The following is a 20,393-nucleotide window of genomic DNA, read 5'->3' as shown; positions in this document are numbered from 1 at the left end:
TTATTAGGCCCTGTGATGGTGTCCCCTGAATAGATATGTGGGCACAATTGGCAACGGGCTTTGTTGCAAGGATAAGTTCCTGGGTTAGTGGTTCTGTTGTGTGGTATGTGGTTGTTGGTGAGTATTTGCTTCAGGTTGCGGGGCTGTCTGTAGGCAAGGACTGGCCTGTCTCCCAAGACTTGTGAGAGTGTTGGGTCATCCTTTAGGATAGGTTGTAGATCCTTAATAATGCGTTGGAGGGGTTTTAGTTGGGGGCTGAAGGTGACCGCTAGTGGCGTTCTGTTATTTTCTTTGTTAGGCCTGTCCTGTAGTAGGTAACTTCTGGGAACTCTTCTGGCTCTATCAATCTGTTTCTTTACTTCTGCAGGTGGGTATTGTAGTTGTAAGAAAGCTTGACAGAGATCTTGTAGGTGTTTGTCTCTGTCTGAGGGGTTGGAGCAAATGCGGTTGTATCGCAGAGCTTGGCTGTAGACGATGGATCGTGTGGTGTGGTCAGGGTGAAAGCTGGAGGCATGCAGGTAGGAATAGCGGTCAGTAGGTTTCCGGTATAGGGTGGTGTTTATGTGGCCATTGTTTATTAGCACTGTAGTGTCCAGGAAGTGGATCTCTTGTGTGGACTGGACCAGGCTGAGGTTGATGGTGGGATGGAAATTGTTGAAATCATGGTGGAATTCCTCAAGGGCTTCTTTTCCATGGGTCCAGATGATGAAGATGTCATCAATATAGCGCAAGTAGAGTAGGGGCATTAGGGGACGAGAGCTGAGGAAGCGTTGTTCTAAGTCAGCCATAAAAATGTTGGCATACTGTGGGGCCATGCGGGTACCCATAGCAGTGCCGCTGATCTGAAGGTGTACATTGTCCCCAAATGTGAAATAGTTATGGGTAAGGACAAAGTCACAAAGTTCAGCCACCAGGTTAGCCGTGACATTATCGGGGATAGTGTTCTTGACGGCTTGTAGTCCATCTTTGTGTGGAATGTTGGTGTAGAGGGCTTCTACATCCATAGTAGCCAGGATGGTGTTATCAGGAAGATCACCGATGGATTGAAGTTTCCTCAGGAAGTCAGTGGTGTCTCGAAGGTAGCTGGGAGTGCTGGTAGCGTAGGGCCTGAGGAGGGAGTCTACATAGCCAGACAATCCTGCTGTCAGGGTGCCAATGCCTGAGATGATGGGGCGCCCAGGATTTCCAGGTTTATGGATCTTGGGTAGTAGATAGAATATCCCAGGTCGGGGTTCCAGGGGTGTGTCTGTGCGGATTTGATCTTGTGCTTTTTCAGGAAGTTTCTTGAGCAAATGCTGTAGTTGCTTTTGGTAACTCTCAGTGGGATCATAGGGTAATGGCTTGTAGAAACTCGTGTTGGAGAGCTGCCGAGCAGCCTCTTGTTCATATTCCGACCTATTCATGATGACAACAGCACCTCCTTTGTCAGCCTTTTTGATTATGATGTCAGAGTTGTTTCTGAGGCTGTGGATGGCATTGCGTTCCGCATGGCTGAGGTTATGGGGCAAGTGATGCTGCTTTTCCACAATTTCAGCCCGTGCACGTCGGCGGAAGCACTCTATGTAGAAGTCCAGTCTGCTGTTTCGACCTTCAGGAGGATTCCATCTAGAATCCCTCTTTCTGTAGTGTTGGCAGGGAGACCTCTGTGGATTAGTATGTTGTTCAGAGGTATTTTGGAAATATTAGCCCGACTTGATTATGTAAAGAGTTGTCACTTTGGATGGGCTAGCACCAGCAGGAGAGTGAATTTGTGTGGGGGGGTGGAGGGTGAGAAAACCTGGATTTGTGCTGGAAATGGCCCACCTGTTGATCATTTTAGATAAGCTATTACCAGCAGGACAGTGGGGTGGGAGGAGGTATTGTTTCATATTCTCTGTGTGTATATAAAGTCTGCTGCAGTTTCCACGGTAAACATCTGATGAAGTGAGCTGTAGCTCACGAAAGCTCATGCTCAAATAAATTGGTTAGTCTCTAAGGTGCCACAAGTACTCCTTTTCTTTTTGCGAATACAGACTAACACGGCTGTTCCTCTGAAACCGTTCATCACTAAACTTTGACTTAGAGACACTTTCCCCAGTGCTACATACTGTTGGGTGGACTCTCCAAGAGATACTGGGATAGGAGCCAGGAGAAAGCTTCCTGTTTTACTGATTTGTTGCCATCCTCGGGGTATATGTAAGGGCAAGGGAAGTTTAAAGAACAAACTATCTGAGAAAAGAAAATCAATTCCTGTTTGCAAGATTGATGCAATCTGCATGTACTGATTCTAATGGGTCGTCTTAGGAAGTTAATGACTGGATATAGCATGAGAGATGGCAAAATGGAAATTCTAGTTAACACTTTCCCCACTACTTACTACTCAGTTCTATCAAACTGCATGAAGTCATTGGAGGTGCACGGAAGTATCGTTAAAGAGCTGTTTGAAGTATCCCCTCAAAGTATTAAATCCATCTTTTCTTTTTCGTTGTGATGTGATGCAGAGGTAACTTGGTTTGTGTTAAGATTCTAGCAGTATTGCCTGATTGCATTTAGCTAGATTGTGAGTAGGCCACCTGCGTGTTCCATCTTAATGAGGTGGTGATTTCTCCTTAAAGTCTAAACAGAATAACAAAGGTATTGCATCTCTCTAGGTAACCTTAAATAAACAACTAGCGATTGAAGCCAAGACCATTAGCTGAGAATGCAGCGGAAAGCAACACACTGAATGTTCTTTTATGCAGTTAAACAGTTGCAGTGCAGACATGCACATGAACAGGTTAGGGATGGCTGCCATCTTCCCCATTCTTGGTTATCCACCATACACAATGAAACATGTTTCACCTGTAGAAATTTGAGTTAAATGTTGATTTCAGGGGGCTGGTACACTGTGGACAAGAAGGCAACAGGAGTGAGGCCAGAGAGGGTGTATGTGTGGTTTGTTAGAGTGAAAGCTTTGCATCTTTCTTTCAGGTGGTTCATTTCGTCACTTCCTGTGGCAGGTCTGTAAGGAGTTACAGAGCTCTTTGCTTTCCCTGCTCTTGCTGTGCCCCAGCTCTACAGTCAATAAGAATAAGGTATGATACCCCAATGGAGATTAATAAACAAGTGCTTTGCTCTTACTAAGGAAATACTCGATATCAGCACTCAGTGACTAGGATTAGAATGCTCTCAATTGCTGACAACTAGGGGAGTTTTCAAAGAGATGCATGTGGGAGTTAGCCACACAACTCCCATTAATGACTGGAGGGAATGTGTAGGTGAGTTCCCCTGCATCGTGTTTAGAAAAGTCCACAAGAAGTAAGGTGCTTATCTGTCTGCTACATGCTGTAGTTCTGACCTTAGAACAAAGCTCATCTCCTCTAAAGCACCCTTTAAAGTGTTTGATTTCAAGATTGTCCCTTGTATTTCTTCATGAGAAGTTATTTATGGGCCAGATTCTGCCACTCTTACTCCACAAATGTCCACACTGAAATCAGTAGTACTACTTGTGGGGTAAGACCCAACTCAGTGTGAGTAAGGGTATTGGAATTTGGCCCCTATTTTGCGTGCTTGACATTTTACAGAAACAAGTAAAGACATGGTCCCTGTCCCAGAGAGCTCACAGTCACTGAGGCATGGTTCCTTCCCTGCAATGCTCCTGAGGTGGGCAGCCACACATTATGCAGAGCAGACTGCATAAACACAATCCAGTTCTGGATGTAAACTACTGCAGGGCCGTCTAACACCTATATGCTTTAGACCTTAAACTATTAAAGCTAACATACAAAAAACTAGGTCAGCGTTTCCCGAACTTTTAAAAGCAGAGCCCCCTTCAACACCCCAATATGTTGTTAAGGGCCAACGTTTATATACCTTCGGGCCCCATGCTTTGAGAAACTGTTCTAGGCTACTAAACAGGCTTCAATGTGTTTGAAAACCTCTTACCTGACCATTCTTTCTTCCTGAAAATATTCACCTCTGGCGTTTTCTCTAATCATTAAATGTTTGTGTTTGTTTTATTAAGGGGAAGTATATTCTGACACCTAGTCCTATAACCTATGCGGAAGAGCAGTTGCTTCATTTCTTTGGACAGCTACTGGGCATTGCAGTTAGAGCTGACGTTCCTCTTCCGCTGGATCTCTTATCCTCGTTCTGGAAGACCTTAGTAGGAGAACCACTGGATCCAGATGTTGATCTCCAGGAAGCTGACATCCTTACCTACAACTATGTCAAAAAATTTGAAAATGTAATTTTTTCCCTCTTTTCTTCTTTGTCTCCTTTACCCATAGCCCTTGTGCACTGGGTCTTCGCTGCTGATAGCAAACCCTGCAGTAATTGTACAGCCTGACTGAGGGCCTGATCTGTCAAACTCCTGTTAAAGGCCAGTAGGGCTCCATGTGGGTGCAAAGCTTCATCACCATGCATTGAACGGCAGGATGAGACCCTGAGTTTTAGTCATTTTACATCCTGTTGGCATGGGAAAGGCACTCTATCATGCATTGTCATCCCTCCCCAGGATGGCCACGCTCTGCTTAAATTGAGACTTGGAACTTTTACAATTTATCTTTAGGTGCCATGATCAACTGTGTTAGGGCTTCCACATTAGGTAGCAACAGGTTTTACTCGTTAGCCAGCTGATGTGTTGATCCAGACTTCACCAATTCAGTAATCTGGAGAAACCTAATGCTGTGAATCAGTTACATAACTCAACTCTTTGTTCTTTGTTTCGAAACATTGCAGGCACTAGGTGATCCCATGCACAAACGTTAATAAGGTGCCCAGTTGTCAGCAGAACTATAAAAACAGTAGTAACTTTAAATTGTCTGTGAAATGCTCTTTAGTTTTTAAACTACTTTTTATAATATTCCCTTAAAAATGTGAAAACTAACATTGCTTTTCCTAATAACTTGGTGTTCTATTTGGCAAATGTTAATTTCCCGTAAGACCATGTTCCTAATAGAATTTGTAATGGTCCTTCTGCACAGCACAAAGCAGATGTTAGCATAGTAAAGGAAATGCAGAAGTGTCTGTTCATTGGGCTGGCTCAGCAATGGTAGGCGCTGTCCTTAAAACATTCTATGTGGCACAGGGATAGTTTGGGGGGGTTTTAAGCATAACCTCTGAGAGTCCCCAGCAGATCCTCGCAGCTGGAATGCAGGTCAAGTGACATGCTCATGTTCTCCTCCTTAAATATTTTACTTTATGCAGCATGTGAAATTTAATACCACATTCGTAATCTGTACAGGGCTAAACTAGAATGCTGGCTTGCTCCTCATACCCAGATGTGATCTCTTACTCGAGGACAGGTTGCCTTTCAGTGCCTGTGCCATTGTCATTGGATGATGTAAAATGTAATGGGGCCCTTTCATAGGCACCGACTCCTTAAGTGCTCCAACACTGGAGCACCCATCGAAAAATAATAGTGGGTGCTCAGCACCCACCAGTGGCCCCGCTGATCAGCTCCTGCCCCTCCCTCCCAGCCTCTCCTGCCTGCTGCGGATCAGCTGTTCAGCGGTGTGCAGGAGGCGCTGGGGGGATCGGAGGGGGCAGAACAGGGTGGGAAGAGGTGGAGCAGAGTGGGGCCTTGGGGAAGGGGTGGAGTGGGAGTGAGGCCTGCAGCAGGGCAGGGGTCGAGCACCCCTGGGGAAATGAGGAAGCTGGCGCCTGCCCTTTTAGTCATTATGTTGGCATGATGATGTCTGAAGAGATTAACAAGAACAAGGTACAGTAAAGTGCAAGTTACTAGATGTTATCACATGTCATCCTAGATAAACGATGAGACTGAACTGGAGGCCTTGTGTGCCGAAATTGCATCCCAGCATCTAGCGACAGAGAGCCCTGATTGTCCTAACAAACCATGCTGTAAGTTCACCTACCTGAGCATGACCGGCGAAGAGCTGGAGCTGTGTCCTAGAGGCAGGCACATTCCCGTAATGTGAGTAACACCATTATTGGGAGGATGTTTCATGAGGGTAAATGCAATGGCTTTTCAACCCTCAGCTAAATAGTGCTGTGACATGGTGAAAGCGAGGGTGCTGGGAATACCCGGTACCTTTGACTGGCAGGAGCTGGGAACCTCCAGCATACCGCTGTTCATCTGTAAATAATGGAGGGCTCAGCATGACAGCACAGTGACCGCTTCCTAGTAGTCATCACTGCATGCTGTGTGCGTGTGTGCTCACAGCTAGGAAAGCGAGGGGCGTGTCCCAGGATCCGCAGGTGCTGCTGCATGTGGGGTTAAATTGGGAACAGTAGATGGCATCAGAATGAAAGTGACCAGAAGCCCATGCCCAGGAAATGGGATTGCAGATTGTAATGGGGAGTAAGACTTTTCCTCTCAGACTCCTTTCTTTCTAAATCCCTTACGTCAGCTGGGAGAATAAGGACATGTATGCAACAGCAATCCGGAATCTGAGGCTGCATGAACTGCAGAATCCTGACTGCATGACGGCTGTGCGTGCTGGACTAGGATCGATTATACCCCTGCAGCTTCTAACAACACTGACTCCTCTAGAAATGGAGCTAAGGACGTGTGGGCTACCTTACATTAACCTGGAGTTCCTAAAGGTATGTTGGGCTGAAGTCCCTTTGGAACATGCATGTCTAAAGTTAGGGTAATGAATTGGTAAGCACCTTCTGGCATAGTTGCTTCTGTTTCAAGAAAAGCTACAATTCTGTTTTTCAGGCAGGGATTAAATTTGTTTAAAATCAATATTTAAATTATCAAACTCTAAAAATGTCCATGTCCCCAAACTCTATTCAATACCTGCCTCTTTACTAAGATTAAATTAGCTGTTTAAAATTTCGTAACAGGATATAGCAGGATAATTTCTGCAAACATGTACTTTTTCAGAATTACTCAACATTGGCCTGTAAGTACATTAATATTAGTACTACAGACAATGCACCACAAAGAGGGGTTGTTTTTTGGCTTACGTTATCAAACATCTTTAACCCGTTGTATTAAAATATTGTGCGAAGATGTGTTTGCCTTGCAACAGCAGCAGCCTTGAACTGGTATAGCACAGTGTGCAAAAACCCAGCTTGGATGCAGTTTAGAAAGGGTCTGTGTAAAGGTCAGTCTGTTATAGAAGCAGTTGGGGTAGAATGATAGATACTGGAATTCTATCTCACTGCACACAAAGCAACAATTTGAATTAATCGATTTCTAGTGGAACTTGTACTGGTAAAACTGATTGGTTAGGATACCCTGCTGTGATCGATTTCCATTATCACTGATGCAAGACTTGAAAAGGAGAGTAATACACATCATGGTCTTCATCTGTATCTAATTTCACTGTCCTTCCCCTTCCCTCTGTTAGGCGCACACCATGTACCAGGTGGGGCTGATGGAAACAGACCAACATATTGAATTTTTCTGGGGTGCATTAGAAATGTTTACTCAGGAAGAACTCTGCAAATTCATAAAGTTTGCCTGCAACCAGGAACGAATCCCCTTTACGTGTCCATGCAAAGATGGAGGACCAGATACTGCACATGTCCCACCTTATCCCATGAAAATTGCACCCCCAGATGGAGCTGCAGGTATGTTGTCTACTGCACATTTGTATAAATAAAATCAGCCTCTCTTACCTTGTGACCTTCTGTAGATTTGAAATCCTTATTGTCTTTTAAAACTTCCTTTGTCTGACAGGTTCAGGGCTTGTCTGCGCAGTGGAGTAAAGTGCACTAACGTGATATGGAGTGCTGTTTAACTTAGTGCACACCAGCAGGGTCTGCACGTACCAGTTAACACACACGTTAGTGTATTTTAGAAATCACACCCCCGTAGTGCACATTACCCCACTGTGTAGACAAGGCTGCAGAAGAAAGCGCAATGCAGTTAGGAAATGGTTGTAACTGTGACGAGAGAATGTGGCTGTTCTTAAGCCATGCCCTAATAAGATGCTTCAAGCAAAAATAAATCTTCTAAAGACTCCGAATACCTGCCCTTTGGCCATCTATGCAGAGGCGGGGACTGTGGTGGAATTTCGTGATGTGGCTCCTGCAGAGCAGAATATCTTCTATGCTTTTAAAGTGACGATACTGTAGGCCCAGTGTCAGCCCCACCAAACTTAACCATATAAATTCCATTGGGCTTTTTGGTGGGTCTCCTGAACCTAGAATTTACAGGATTCTATTACTTTGATGTGCGTTAATATCAACAGCGAGATTATTACATCCTTGGAAAAGAAACTTCACTAGAATTTCAAAGTGCACAGGCTGTTAACAAGTCTTCATGTGGTTCCTTTACAGGTTCCCCAGATTCTCGGTACATCCGTGTTGAAACGTGTATGTTCATGATAAAGCTTCCTCAATATTCCTCTCTGGATATAATGCTAGAAAAGCTCCGGTATGCTGTTCACTACAGAGAGGATCCACTTAGCGGCTGAGCTGGGCAAGACCAACACCAGGGACGCTTTTGGGAGGCTTGTTTCATGACTGCTCTGTTGGAAACTCTGTGATTCACCTGAAAATACCTCCAGGGACACTACATAAAGAATTGGAGACTAATTTATTTTCTGAACTTTTGTTCACATTACAGTAATTATTGGAAGACTTACGTTTTGTATTTGTAGATTTTTGTGGTGGACTGGTTATTTTGCTGCCTTGTTTGTGGAATGTTTGTAGGATAGTTTAGTACAGACCGGTTTGATGTGTGTAATTTAATTTTAAAAGACCTTTGAACATGTACACTTCTAATTTTGTAATTTAAAATTGTGTTGCCCATGCAAACACAACAAACTTGGCTATTCTGAGGTTGAGAGCTCAGATCTAAATGATTAGAGCTCATTCTCCCTCTAAAACATTTTTGAGTACAAAAATAGAATTACTTTTAAAAAGATCACTTCACATTTTCCATAAAATCAGAACAAAATACCTCTCATATGAAAGCTGGGAGAGTTCATTTTCTGTACTTGATACACTGAACTTCCAGCACATACACACTTCGGTTTTGTAACAGAAAATATGCTTCCAAATTACATGTGTTTACATATCCTGAAATGTTCTTGATTATTTAAATCCAAATCAAACACATTGGTAACTACCACAGTAAATATCAGTGTTTTATTTTCAAACTTTCCTCTTCAGAGTTGGATAGCTGAAAAACCCCGAACAGTGAAGAACCATGATACAGTTAGCTCCTAATCAAGACATTCCTGGATTGAAACTAAACCTACTAACAAAAATTTCTTCACTGATCTTTGACTTTTAAATAGTGGAAGGAACAGAGTGGGTTCTCTCTAAAATACCATGTTCAGAATATTAACCAGTAAGTGATTAAAGTACCTTTGATTTGTTTTATGTACTCAAAAATGATTTCTCTAAAATGAAGCAAATTATCCTAAAAATGTGACACCCCCTAGCAGGGGGACAAAGACACAAAGTTGCTGAATTGAAGCTGTAGCTTCTATTTTATATAGAAGGATAATGGTGGCATACAGGGAGGTGACCATTCTGTACGTTAAACTGTTGTATGTTCTGGAATGAGTTCTGCAGCGGTAAAACGCACCACATCTATCTTCCTTCACTAATGCACACAAGCGGTGCCCTCTGCTGGGTGTATTTAAAGTGCAGGAGCACTTTGCAAACCATTTAGAACTGCACTCATATGAAAACCCTATTTGTGCTCAAAAACCGAAGAGAACACGGACATTACTGCTGTACGACTTGGCTCAGCACTATCCGTAAGTTAAGTGCCAGTACTGAGCTGCAGATTAGTCATTTTCCTGCTGGTGCACATCTAGCCACATGAAGGTCTGGTATTACGTGTCTCTTTAGGAGAGAGACATACACTAATTGGTTGGCTGGTCAGTTGTAATGGGAATTGAAAAGCTGTATTTTTTTGTATATTATTGTGAATATTGGGAATTATTATGCGTGTGGTATGTTTGGAGAGCAGGATGTGTGATAACAGAGAAAGCCACTAAGTGTGTATGTGTGTGGTGTTCTGAGAGCGAATGGAAAGGGGTGTGTGTGTGTGTGTAACAGCTGAAGTAGTAGTAGGTGGCATACAATGGCTCCAAATCCTGTTGTTAGGAGAATTGTCACCATTCTATAGCATTCCCCTCCCCCTCTCCTCTGAGAAACATGTAGGAATAATATATACTCTTGAATCTTGTCCACTTTCTGGTAGAAGCATAGATATAGATGAAATCATTCCAAGTAAGGCAAACATATGTAAAGTTTACCAAGACCAGAGGAAAACTAAGCACGATATGTTGCTTGAAATGCTTTATTCCCATCCAAAAAGTGCATTCTCAAACAGATGCTGAGCAAGGGGAACATGAAGAATGTCATCTGAGTTTCATAGCAGAACTACTGTTGCTGACAATTAAATGCTTTGGTTTTCTTTCTGGTGGTTTGAATAGTATTTTTGTACTGTTTAAGTATCTCCTTTCAAACCCCTAACAACTTGAGTGGACTCAAAATTCAGTGAAATACCTCACTGGTGGGGGTTTGAGGACTTTAGTATGCCAATCCTTTCCAATGATAGGATTACAGCTGTGAGTAAGATAACTGCTGCTAATGTTTCTGCTTCTCCTTCCAGAAAGCACATGTGAGTAAAGCATATCACATCTTGGCCCTGAAATGTGTGCTGTAAAGTTACTTGATATATATTATTTATTATAGTTATTTATGGTTGCATTTAACAAACTTTTAGTCAATGCTGTTTACACCCTGCTGTGTAAATGAAGCTTCTTACTACAGGAAAAATGTGTCAACAATAAATAACCTTCATCTACTTTTGACTGATTTGAAAAATGGTGTGATCCCTTAGTAGGAAGAACAGGTTAAAGGAATGAAGTGCTACTGTGGCTTTAGTGACAGTGGCCTGGAACTAAAGCTTTTCTAATCCTGGTTATTTCCTTGTGCTCAGTCTCTGTAGTCAGCCTGTCTTTCTAAGCAAACCTTGCTGCGTGATTTTTATTTTACTTATTCAGAATGTAAAATTATACAGAGCAGTGGAAAACAGTCAGGTATTTATTCTAGTACCTGCAAGGTGTCCATCTTGGTACTGTACACAGCATTACTGAGTCTTAACATCCATCTTTAGATGTATTTTGTGTCCTTATTACTTGAGGCTGGATATAGAAAACCTGACCTTGAAGTTGCATTTTGAGAGAATTAAAACTACTAGAAATTCTTCTTAAAACCTTACTTTTATGGGCTAATAATCTTTATATTTCTTTGCAGCAGAGCTGTAAGTCCAGACACTCTTGAACAGGACAAATGCAGTGCATCTCCTGCAGAGAAAACCCACTTGACAGTTCAGCAGTTGTAGTTAATTTATTCCATGCTTTCACCCTACAATTTCCCCATGAATAAGGTATCCAATTAAACATCATCATCTAGAGAACAAGAGAGGTGTAACCATAGTATCCTGCCCCAGGAACTACCCTTGCCTCTTTTGTTTAATAAATGCTTACTAGGAATAGAAGCATCCTTAGCATCTTTATTTGTAAACAGATGTTAGATTGCTTGCTGCTGGCAGAAGCAACTTCCTTGGTATTAAGTATGTCATGTGACTTTTCTAAGGAAAAACCTTTGACAGTGCTCCCTCCCTGACCAAGCCCTCCTTATCAGTACCATCTGCCACTGTAACCCAGGCCCCAGGAATAACATTGAATGGCACCAGTACAGACTTGTCCCCAGGACAAGTTTCTGCCTGACAAGCCCCTGTGTGGACAATGGTGCCTTGCACTGAAAGGCCTGCAGCAACAGCTGCCACAGGGGATGTTATAAGCTGGTCTGCTGTACATTCCACCCAAAAGTTTGGCTGTGAAGCAGTTTCAGCAGGGGGCTTGTCTATACAGCAACGTTTAGCACCAGTTCCCCATTCCCATTACTGAAATACAACTGCTAACTGCTTTAAGGAAGCAGGCTTCCCTGCAAACATGTGGCTACTTTTACTTTTTACAACTTGTATTTATTCTTTAACAATTCCTTATCTGAGATGTGCCTATAAACTAATTTTACATTTTAGAACACTTAACTTAAGGTTTAGATTTATTAGGAACTGGGGAAACTTTTGGGAAAGGGGGAGCTTATAGAGGAAGTACAGGTGCCGCCTAAATCAAAATGGAACCAGATTGCTGGCACTTAAAATCAAAAAGGTTATTGAGCAGTTTTTAAAAAAAGGGCTGGGGGAAAGCTAACAGGGGAGGATCTATTAATGGAGATTCTCTATGCCCTAGTAAGGAAGAGAGGGTGGAAGATAAAATATTTCATAGAACTGGAAGGAATCTTGAGAGGTCATCTAGTCCAGTCCCCTGCACTCATGGCAGGACTAAGTATTATCTAAACCATTCCTGACAAGTGTTTGGAGATTTTTAAGAGCATGTTAGACAATGCTGGAGGTTCCACAACTTCCCTAGGCAATTTATTCCAGTGCTTAACTACCTTAACAGTTAGGAAGTTTTTTCCTAATGTCCTACCTAAACCTCCCTTGCAGCAATTTAGTATAGTATATCAAGATTGACTGGGTACATATCACCTCAAGATGGGAGGCAGAGAAAGTTTGACACCTTAAATGACTGCTTCTTGGAGCAGCTACTCCTCGAACCCACCAGAGGAGAGGCAATTCTTGATTTAGTCCTAAGTGGAGCACAGGATCAGGTCCAAGAGGTGAATATAGCTGGACCGCTTGGTAATAGTGACCATAATATAATTAAACATCCCTGTTGCTACAGTGTTGGGCTGCTGTGGTTTTCCCTGCATTTAATTTCAGGGGGACTACACAAAAATGAGGAAGTTAGTGAAACAAATTAAAAAGGTACAGCACAAAAAGTGAAATCCCTGCAAGGAACATTGGAAACTTTTTAAAGACACCCTAATAGAGGCTCAACTCAAATGTATACCCAAAATTAGAAAAACTGTATGAGAACCAAAAAAAAGTTTCCCTGTGGCTAAAGAGAGCCCAACTGCCTACACTGCAATTAAAAACAGTCCCCTTTGCCCAAGCCCCAGTCAGCTGGCATGGGCCAATTGCAGTGTAGATGTGCCCTCAGAGCCCAGATAGTATGCCACTATCAGTTATGGCTAAACTGAAGAATAAGCTGGAAATTTTGAAGCCAAAGATGGCTGATGGGGAGAAAAAAAAATTCTCTCTCCAGAAGAGTAGTTTTCCAACCCATTCTGCTCAGCATAATTGTCAGTCACTTTCTAGTGTCTGCCTAGATTTTGTTTCAGTTTACAGAACAAAAGACAGATCGGTAGATACAAATTTTATTACAAGGAATTTAAAAAGTAAGGGCTCCAGTACAGCAAAAGAGCAGTTTTGAGAGAATGGAAGCCCTGTGGGACTGAAACTCTCGCACTGTGGATCACAATCCCTCTGTAGATGCCTTTAGGAATACTGGGCACTTCTGGTATTTAATAGACTTTTAGATAGGAAGACAGAACCACCATAAGTTACAATATGTATGACTTTCCCCACCTGATTCCCAAGCCAGGTCTGACCAGATAGAAGGCTTAGGGAAAAGTCTTGACTTCAGAAATAGATAGTTAATGCAGAATTATTGCCAACAGCAGCAAGCTAAATGGCTGAAATGGGAATAGATTTAAAGCCAAGCCACTGAACTTATCCCCTGATCCCAAACCTCAGTGAAGATAATCATTAAGATCAACTGTTCATTACAGAGAAGTATGTTCTGCAACCCACCACTGAGGAGTCTGACTCTGAACAAGTTAAACAAGTACTGAACTCTACAGTAACTTACTATGGCAGGTTCTTTATCCAGAATAGTTCTGGCTGATTGTTTTGGGTTTAACAGGGTTGCTGCTCAGACATATATTCATTTACTTCAATGACGAAGCAATGGATTACTTCTGCTGCACACTGCTGAGCCAAAGCCTAGCACATTAAAAGGAAACCCCTCTCAAAACAGAAACAAGCAGATGAGATAAAAACAGATTGGGCCTCTGAGTACTGACTGACTTAGGATAATGCCAGTTTGGACCACCCAAATAGCAGCAATATAAAATTTACACTTTGACATTTCTGTACAGCAGCTATAGTATGCATTACTCCCACAAACTTTTAAAAAAACCAAACAATTATAGAAAATCACTGCCTAAAAAATTTAAAATTAATAGAAAGTCCCCATTGATGGTGGCAATATAGCAAGTACTTGCGCTGGGATAAATAAGTACTATAGTGCATAGTAAGAGAGCTTCAAGTGCTAAATATGCGCTTCATAAAGGATAGATTATTCTTCCTCAAGATGGCCAGACTCTGGTTTCTGGGATTTTGCCTGTGTAAGGAGGAAACAGTAAGTGAAACATACATGTCATTTTAAAACAGACAAGTTGAATCACAACAAGCTCTGTCTGCCTCACTCAGGCTTGATCAAGGAGCAAAGGACAGCACACCAAGTCCTATAAGGAAGTAGAATAGTTCAGACTCCTGCAAACACCAAGCAATCATGTATTAGCAGAAAAGGTGGCTCCTCGCCAATCCAGATGAGATTGAGGACAACAGGCAGTCAGCAGTGAGTGAGTCACTAGCAACTACCTGTGTTGCATGTTAGAGTTCCACAGGGAGTCAAGCTCATGCTTGATGCTGTCTGCTCAAAAGACAGTAGTAAAAATAAACTAAACGTTTTAGTCAGCCACTGAAATGCAGAAGAGAAGCCATCCAGTATAGGGAAAGAGCTCTGAAAAACTTACCTTTGTGCTCCTGTTTCTGAAATTGACAGGAACATTTGCAGTCCTAGGACTCCTGCCTGCTTCGTTTCTCACACTGCAGAGGAGAGAAGTTGACACCATTAGACGAAGCAGTTCTACAAATTCAATCCTCTTACAGGAACTGATTTAAGGAGGGGGAAGGGGAAGAGCACAGTCCTTCTGAGAAATGAAGAGTTCCATCATAAACCCCCAAAACTCTCACCCTTGGCCTGTATCCCAAACTGCTGAATCTTGGGATCAGAGAACAAGGTGTCTCACTTTTTCACCTTTGGGTACTTTGATACTAAACATGCAGAATTCACAGAGCTTTTGGCCATACATACTGGAGGCTGGACCCAATAGCAAGGGAAGTAGGTGTTAAAGACAGAACTATTTCTAACCAGTGGCATCCCAATAGCAAGAATGCTACTGAAATATTAGAAAAAAAAACATTTCCACACAACAAGATTAGACTCCATTTCCATGAAAAAGGAGAGTGCATGTAAAAGATCTACCCAAATACATAGGGTACTACCAAATTCAGTCCATTTTAGTCAATTTCACAGTCATCAGATTTTAAAGAATTGTAGATTTCATGGTTTCAGCTATCTGAATCTGAAGTGTCATGTGGTGTTGGGGAGTGGGGGAGGGTTGTGGTGCAGCTACCCTTCCTTGTGTTGCTGCTGGAGGGGCGCTGCCTTCAGAACGGGACGCCAGCTCAACAGCTACTGCTCTTCGGCAGCCGAGCTCTGAAGGCAGCAAAACCATGACCTCCCTAAAATAAAAACTTGTAACCCCCCCGCAACTCCCTTTGAGACAGGACCCCCAATTTGGGAAACGCTAGTCATGAAAAAAGTCATGGACAGGTCATCGGCAGTGAACAAAATTCATGGCCCATGACCCGTCCAGGATTTGTACTATTTACCCCGACTACATTTTTTTTTGCGGGGGGGGGAGGGGGGGGAGGGAAGGGGGGAGAGGGGCATAGCCCAGGGGTGCCACAGGTGCTTGGGGGAGGGGTTGTAGGGCTGGCAGGCTCCCTAGGCAGCTCCCTGAAAGTAGTGACATGTCCCTCCCTCAGCTCGTAGCTCCCCACACTGCCCCTGCCCCAAGCACCAGCCTTAAAGTATGCAAAAGACCAGATTTCATTGGGGTGGGGGGGAAGATACAAGATTTCATGGTCTGTGATGCATTTTTCATGGCCATGAATTTGGTAGAGCCCTAGAAATAGGTGCCATAAAAACAGTTTCCTAGAAAATCTGTTTTCTTCTTAAACTCATTACTTACTACAAACCCAAAAAGACACCAGCTAGTCAAATTGAGTGCAGCCTAACCCAGCCATAGGCAAAATCCACGGCAAAAATACACGGATCTGTGGTGGGGTGATGAGAGGGCCAGTGGACGCAGAATTCTCCTCCTCCTGCCAAGTTTTGATGTCTGCACTAGCAGAAACACTGAAGCACTTCCTCACCATAGCAGAGCTAGATCAGAATGGACTAATTGTCCATTCATAAAGATGCACCCCCAGGAATCACTTAGAGCTAAACATTCTCTTTACACCACCACCACGCTGAGCAGAGAAGCTACCTTGGTTGTGTTGGAGACACCCTTGGGAAACTAGGCACGTAGCTTTCAGGGTGGAAGTTTTGAGTGGATCGCACAACTGGCCTGGGGCCTGTTCCAGATTCAGCTGTGCCTCTGCTTCTCAGTCTTCCGTCATTACCGTCTAAGTTGCTGGACTTCCCTTTTTGAATCAGAGCATCATTAGCTCTTGCGGCACTAAGAGAGGTTAGTGGTACGCTTCTGGCAACTGCCAGGTTGCTTAGCGATTGGCTCCCTCGTTCAGCATGGGCAACGCTCTGCTGCCTGAAGTCTTCTAGATACAGAGGTGAAATTTCCCCTAAAGGAAAGTCAGATAAAATAAAGCATACTAGGAACGGCAATGAAATAACGTATCAAAGCAAGGGGCATGGATCAGAACAAGAGGCAAAAAAACCAAACACCTTGATAAAAGCGTCTGGATTTCAAAGCTATAGCCTACATTTTTAATGCAATACCATAGAATCTGTGAAAACCAACCTGCACTACAGAAATATTGGCTTCACTGACTAGTACAATTCCCCCATGATGGAGAACACACATTCTAAGCAGCTTTGGAGAACTTCAGTATGGTACCGTGATTGCGTTTAGGTCAGTGCTGTAGTGCTTTTTAAAAAGCAGAGTTTTGTCCACGAAGGACGTTAGGACAAAAAAGTTACACATTTTACCAGCTTCGCATGGACGTCAGATGCCAGTTATGGGCATCCTGTTCATTGAGGAAAGCTAGTATAAAAAGTTGCTTTACTTGCATTTTAAAACTAGCTTATGGACAAAGTCACTACCTTCCATAACATTGTTAAATTTATATACTAACTTCAACCAACACTGGATGACCCCATACACAAGTTAAGTAAACTAGTCCATTTCCTTTGGGCAATTTAAGATAATACATATGCTATGGAGTTTCTATTCTGTGATTTATTGGGTTTTTTAAATTTAGTAAACATTCATGACGGATCAGCTTCTACCCTCTCATACCCACGTATGATTTCTATTGTCACTTAAACCTCTCTGCATGCAACTACATAATTTGACCCTAAGAGTGCAATAAAAAAAGAGGCAAGAAATTCAAAGTTCACCCCAACATTCGTTTCCCCACAACTGCAATAATTATGGATGGAGCTAGCAACATATGCAGACTATAATCAGACTTGTCAGGTTCCACTATTGCCACACAGGGTTTAGTAATTTCAAGTTTCTCTTTGGTTTTTGTTTGTGTTGGGCTCCATGTTTATGATTTAGTAGCATTTTTAATGTATGTTGCAAGTTATGCCATGCAAACCAGAACAATGGTATAAGGGTGGAGTTAGGACATTCTAGTCCTTATCTAGATTAAATATGCCTTCTTGTTCTGTTTTGCAGTTGGAGGAAATGATCTTAAAAGCATGAATAGAAAGACGCACAGGCTGGAAATCTGTACTTTGCCAATACCTTGATGCCGGATGCGTCTTCTAAATTCTGGCGATTCTGCTCTCTCCAAGTTGTCTTTGGGAGGCAACAATTGCGAGGATGCCAATCCCTCCCCTGGGCTGGCAGTGGCTGGGCGTAAGTCACACTGGTCCTAGTGCAAGAGAGATTTTGATTGTTTCTGGACACTTAGAGAACACTTAATTCCTGTGAAAGCTTTGAAGGGTACATCTTCCCTCAAATGCCAAGGGGAAGTAAGGATTTGTTTTGAGAAAAGAATGAGACACTGGCTTGATAACAGCACACTCACATCTTCACTTCTAGGTCACCTGTTCAAGTCCAGCCCAGAAATCGTAACTAGTGGACATGTCACCTATGCAAGATGGAGCTGATGACCTCAGTCTACTTCCTGTAGTAGAAGTCACCACACCATAATTGTGGTCATTCTTTATGTCCAGTCAATGCTTAGCCAGTCATCCTTAGAGATGATCCCTCCAAGCCAAGCTGGAGCATGTGAGCAGGCAATCTGCATTGCCGCTAGTGTGACAATGAAACCTTGCACCCACCCCGTCAGCAGGAAAGTCAGAAGAAATATTGTGACCCTGATATCAGTGTAGCTTAAAAAGCCAAGTGAGAAATATTTTCAAGTGCTATACCTGCCCCAGAGCATTCATGCTAGTTCCCCTCAGTTTTACAATCTTTTTTTTAAAATAGATATAGTTTCTCTCCCTCTGTTGCTATGTGAAAGGCCTTCACTAAAGAAGGGAAACTGACTACACTAGGTGCTGTCAAATGCACAAACTGAGAACAGAATGTATTTGCCATCTTTCAGTTATACATATTAGGGATTATCTGTAGCACAAGAAGTTTAAAAACAAAAAAGGAGGATTTCAAATAGAAGGATGTCCCTTTTAAATTTGATAGCCACAGGCTAAGATTACTGTAAGAAAGTTGTACGTGACAGCGGCTCAGTCCCAGGCACTCAAGACACTCTGAAGGAGCCCCAAACAGCATACTATGATCAGACATAAAAAGGAACTTTATCCAAATGCTCTTCTACTTTCAAAAAGCAAAAATCAACCTGATGTGGAAAGCCATAGCCATCAACTATGATCCAAGATGCACTGAAGCTCCCCCTACTATGGAACACATGCTATAAAGCAAAGAGGTAAGCTATGGAAGTTTATCAAATTAACTTTGAAAGACTACTACCAAGGTCAAGGGGGTAAAATTACAACTTCTCTGTTCCTAGAAAAAATAATGCATAACTGATCTACACAGGGACTAGGGCATTTTAACTGCTCCCCCTGCCATTGTTTTGCATGGCACAATTTTCATCATACTTGAAGACACTACAAAACCATCCCATTTGGATCTTGGTTCATGCATTTCTCAGTTCACTTCAATTCCTTTCAATATTCTCCCTTCTTTATCACTAGAGACGTCGCCATTACCTTCTGTCTCCCAGGATTGTAATCTGTATGTGGGAATGAGGAAGCAGAAGATACAAAGACTGCAGGTTTGGTCTCCTCTTCTCTTACCTTCCCCTTGTTCCTCCTCAGTTTCACACTTTGCAGGTTAGGTTACCCCTTCTGGTTGGGTCCATTCCACCTGCAGGGTAACTGGCCACTTAGCCCAGTCTTACATCTATCAGGGCCCTCAGATCTGCCTGCCCCCAACTCCTGCTCTATGCTTGATCTTGTCTGTGTTAAACTAAGCTCTTCACAGTGGAGACCATGTCTTATTCCATGAAGATGACGTTGTGTGTATTTGTGGCACTATTGAAATATATAGTTATAGGAAGACATTTCATCCCTTCATACTGATGGCAGTGGCCTTTCTTCAACAGATTGCCAGAGTGAATTAGCGTTCCTAGTGTCTCTCTCTCACACACACACACACTACTGGTCTCCCCTCCAGATTTAAACAAGCTGAAGCCATGCTGCAGCAGTGTTGGCAGACTCTTGAGCTAAGTAACAGAACAACTCTCATATAAACGTTGCGATACATTTACTAGGCAGGTTTTCACTTTAAAAAAAAAGAGAAGAGGAAGGTTTAAATAAGTTTACAAAATATATCCTTTTTGTGTCACACCTCTGACAGTCTACCGCTCATCAGATCTGAACATGCTGTGACAGGAAAGTTTGCAACAGTGTCGGATTATGGCAAAATGTCATCTGTTTGGCAGCTTTTCACTGAACAGTAGTTAAATCCAAATACATCATGAAGTCGGAAAAAAGTCAGCCAACAGTATCTGAATTTAGGTCAGACGCTAGTCTCAGATGACCTGTGTGCATGCCATCTTCCCTTTCAAGAAGTTCTGCATCAGAGAATTGAATCTGTTCATTCATGTGCATTAAATTCAACAGGTGCATGAGCAAGAGGCCAAGATAAAGGAAGTGTAAGTCAATTAAAATGTTATGAGTTCAGGTTTGGATAGGGAAATAAAATAGGTCTCTAGTGAATACTTCAGAAGAGCCTAATGGGAGAAAGATTCAAGAACTTAGACATTATGGTTCTTTCTGCGGAATTATTCGCCCTCACTCTTAGAGATGGAAGATGGTCATGCAGAGGAAGGTGTTATAGCGAAGGAGTGAGAAGGTGGCAGTCAAGAGCTTCTAAAATGTGAAGATTTATGCTGTATTGCTTGAATGCTGTTTGCTCAGACTCCATTATTTGGGAAAAAAATATTTCCACAACTGTTCCTTTAACATGAGCCCCAGTATGCTCCAACATCTTGGGGTACAGATCACAACCCC

General features: G+C 42.6%; 2 protein-coding genes across 11 annotated transcripts in view; one reads left to right on the top strand and one right to left on the bottom strand.

Moving 5' to 3' along the window:
• The window catches only part of HECTD4 (HECT domain E3 ubiquitin protein ligase 4), a 124,891-nt gene extending 114,186 nt beyond the window's left edge, over positions 1–10,705 (top strand). For all 7 annotated transcript variants that reach the window (XM_048821605.2, XM_048821603.2, XM_048821604.2 and 4 more), the window contains exons 71-76: positions 2,950–3,053; positions 3,983–4,204; positions 5,727–5,893; positions 6,330–6,525; positions 7,281–7,503; positions 8,215–10,705. In XM_048821605.2, the coding sequence (XP_048677562.2) occupies positions 2,950–3,053; positions 3,983–4,204; positions 5,727–5,893; positions 6,330–6,525; positions 7,281–7,503; positions 8,215–8,351 (1,049 nt within the window). In that variant the 3' untranslated portion in view covers positions 8,352–10,705. The remainder of the gene's footprint in view (positions 1–2,949; positions 3,054–3,982; positions 4,205–5,726; positions 5,894–6,329; positions 6,526–7,280; positions 7,504–8,214) is intronic.
• A 2,469-nt stretch (positions 10,706–13,174) lies between these two features.
• Positions 13,175–20,393, bottom strand: part of TRAFD1 (TRAF-type zinc finger domain containing 1) — a 32,220-nt gene continuing 25,001 nt past the window's right edge. For all 4 annotated transcript variants that reach the window (XM_048821613.2, XM_048821610.2, XM_048821612.2 and 1 more), the window contains exons 9-12: positions 17,659–17,788; positions 16,216–16,528; positions 14,632–14,704; positions 13,175–14,216 (exon numbers count right to left, since the gene is read on the bottom strand). In XM_048821613.2, the coding sequence (XP_048677570.2) occupies positions 14,172–14,216; positions 14,632–14,704; positions 16,216–16,528; positions 17,659–17,788 (561 nt within the window). In that variant the 3' untranslated portion in view covers positions 13,175–14,171. The remainder of the gene's footprint in view (positions 14,217–14,631; positions 14,705–16,215; positions 16,529–17,658; positions 17,789–20,393) is intronic.

The sequence above is a fragment of the Caretta caretta genome, chromosome 15, assembly GCF_965140235.1.
Source record: "Caretta caretta isolate rCarCar2 chromosome 15, rCarCar1.hap1, whole genome shotgun sequence".
NCBI classification, from domain to species: domain Eukaryota; kingdom Metazoa; phylum Chordata; order Testudines; family Cheloniidae; genus Caretta; species Caretta caretta.
The sequence above is the reverse complement of the archived record's forward strand: the minus strand, read 5'-3'. Positions and strand labels throughout refer to the sequence as shown.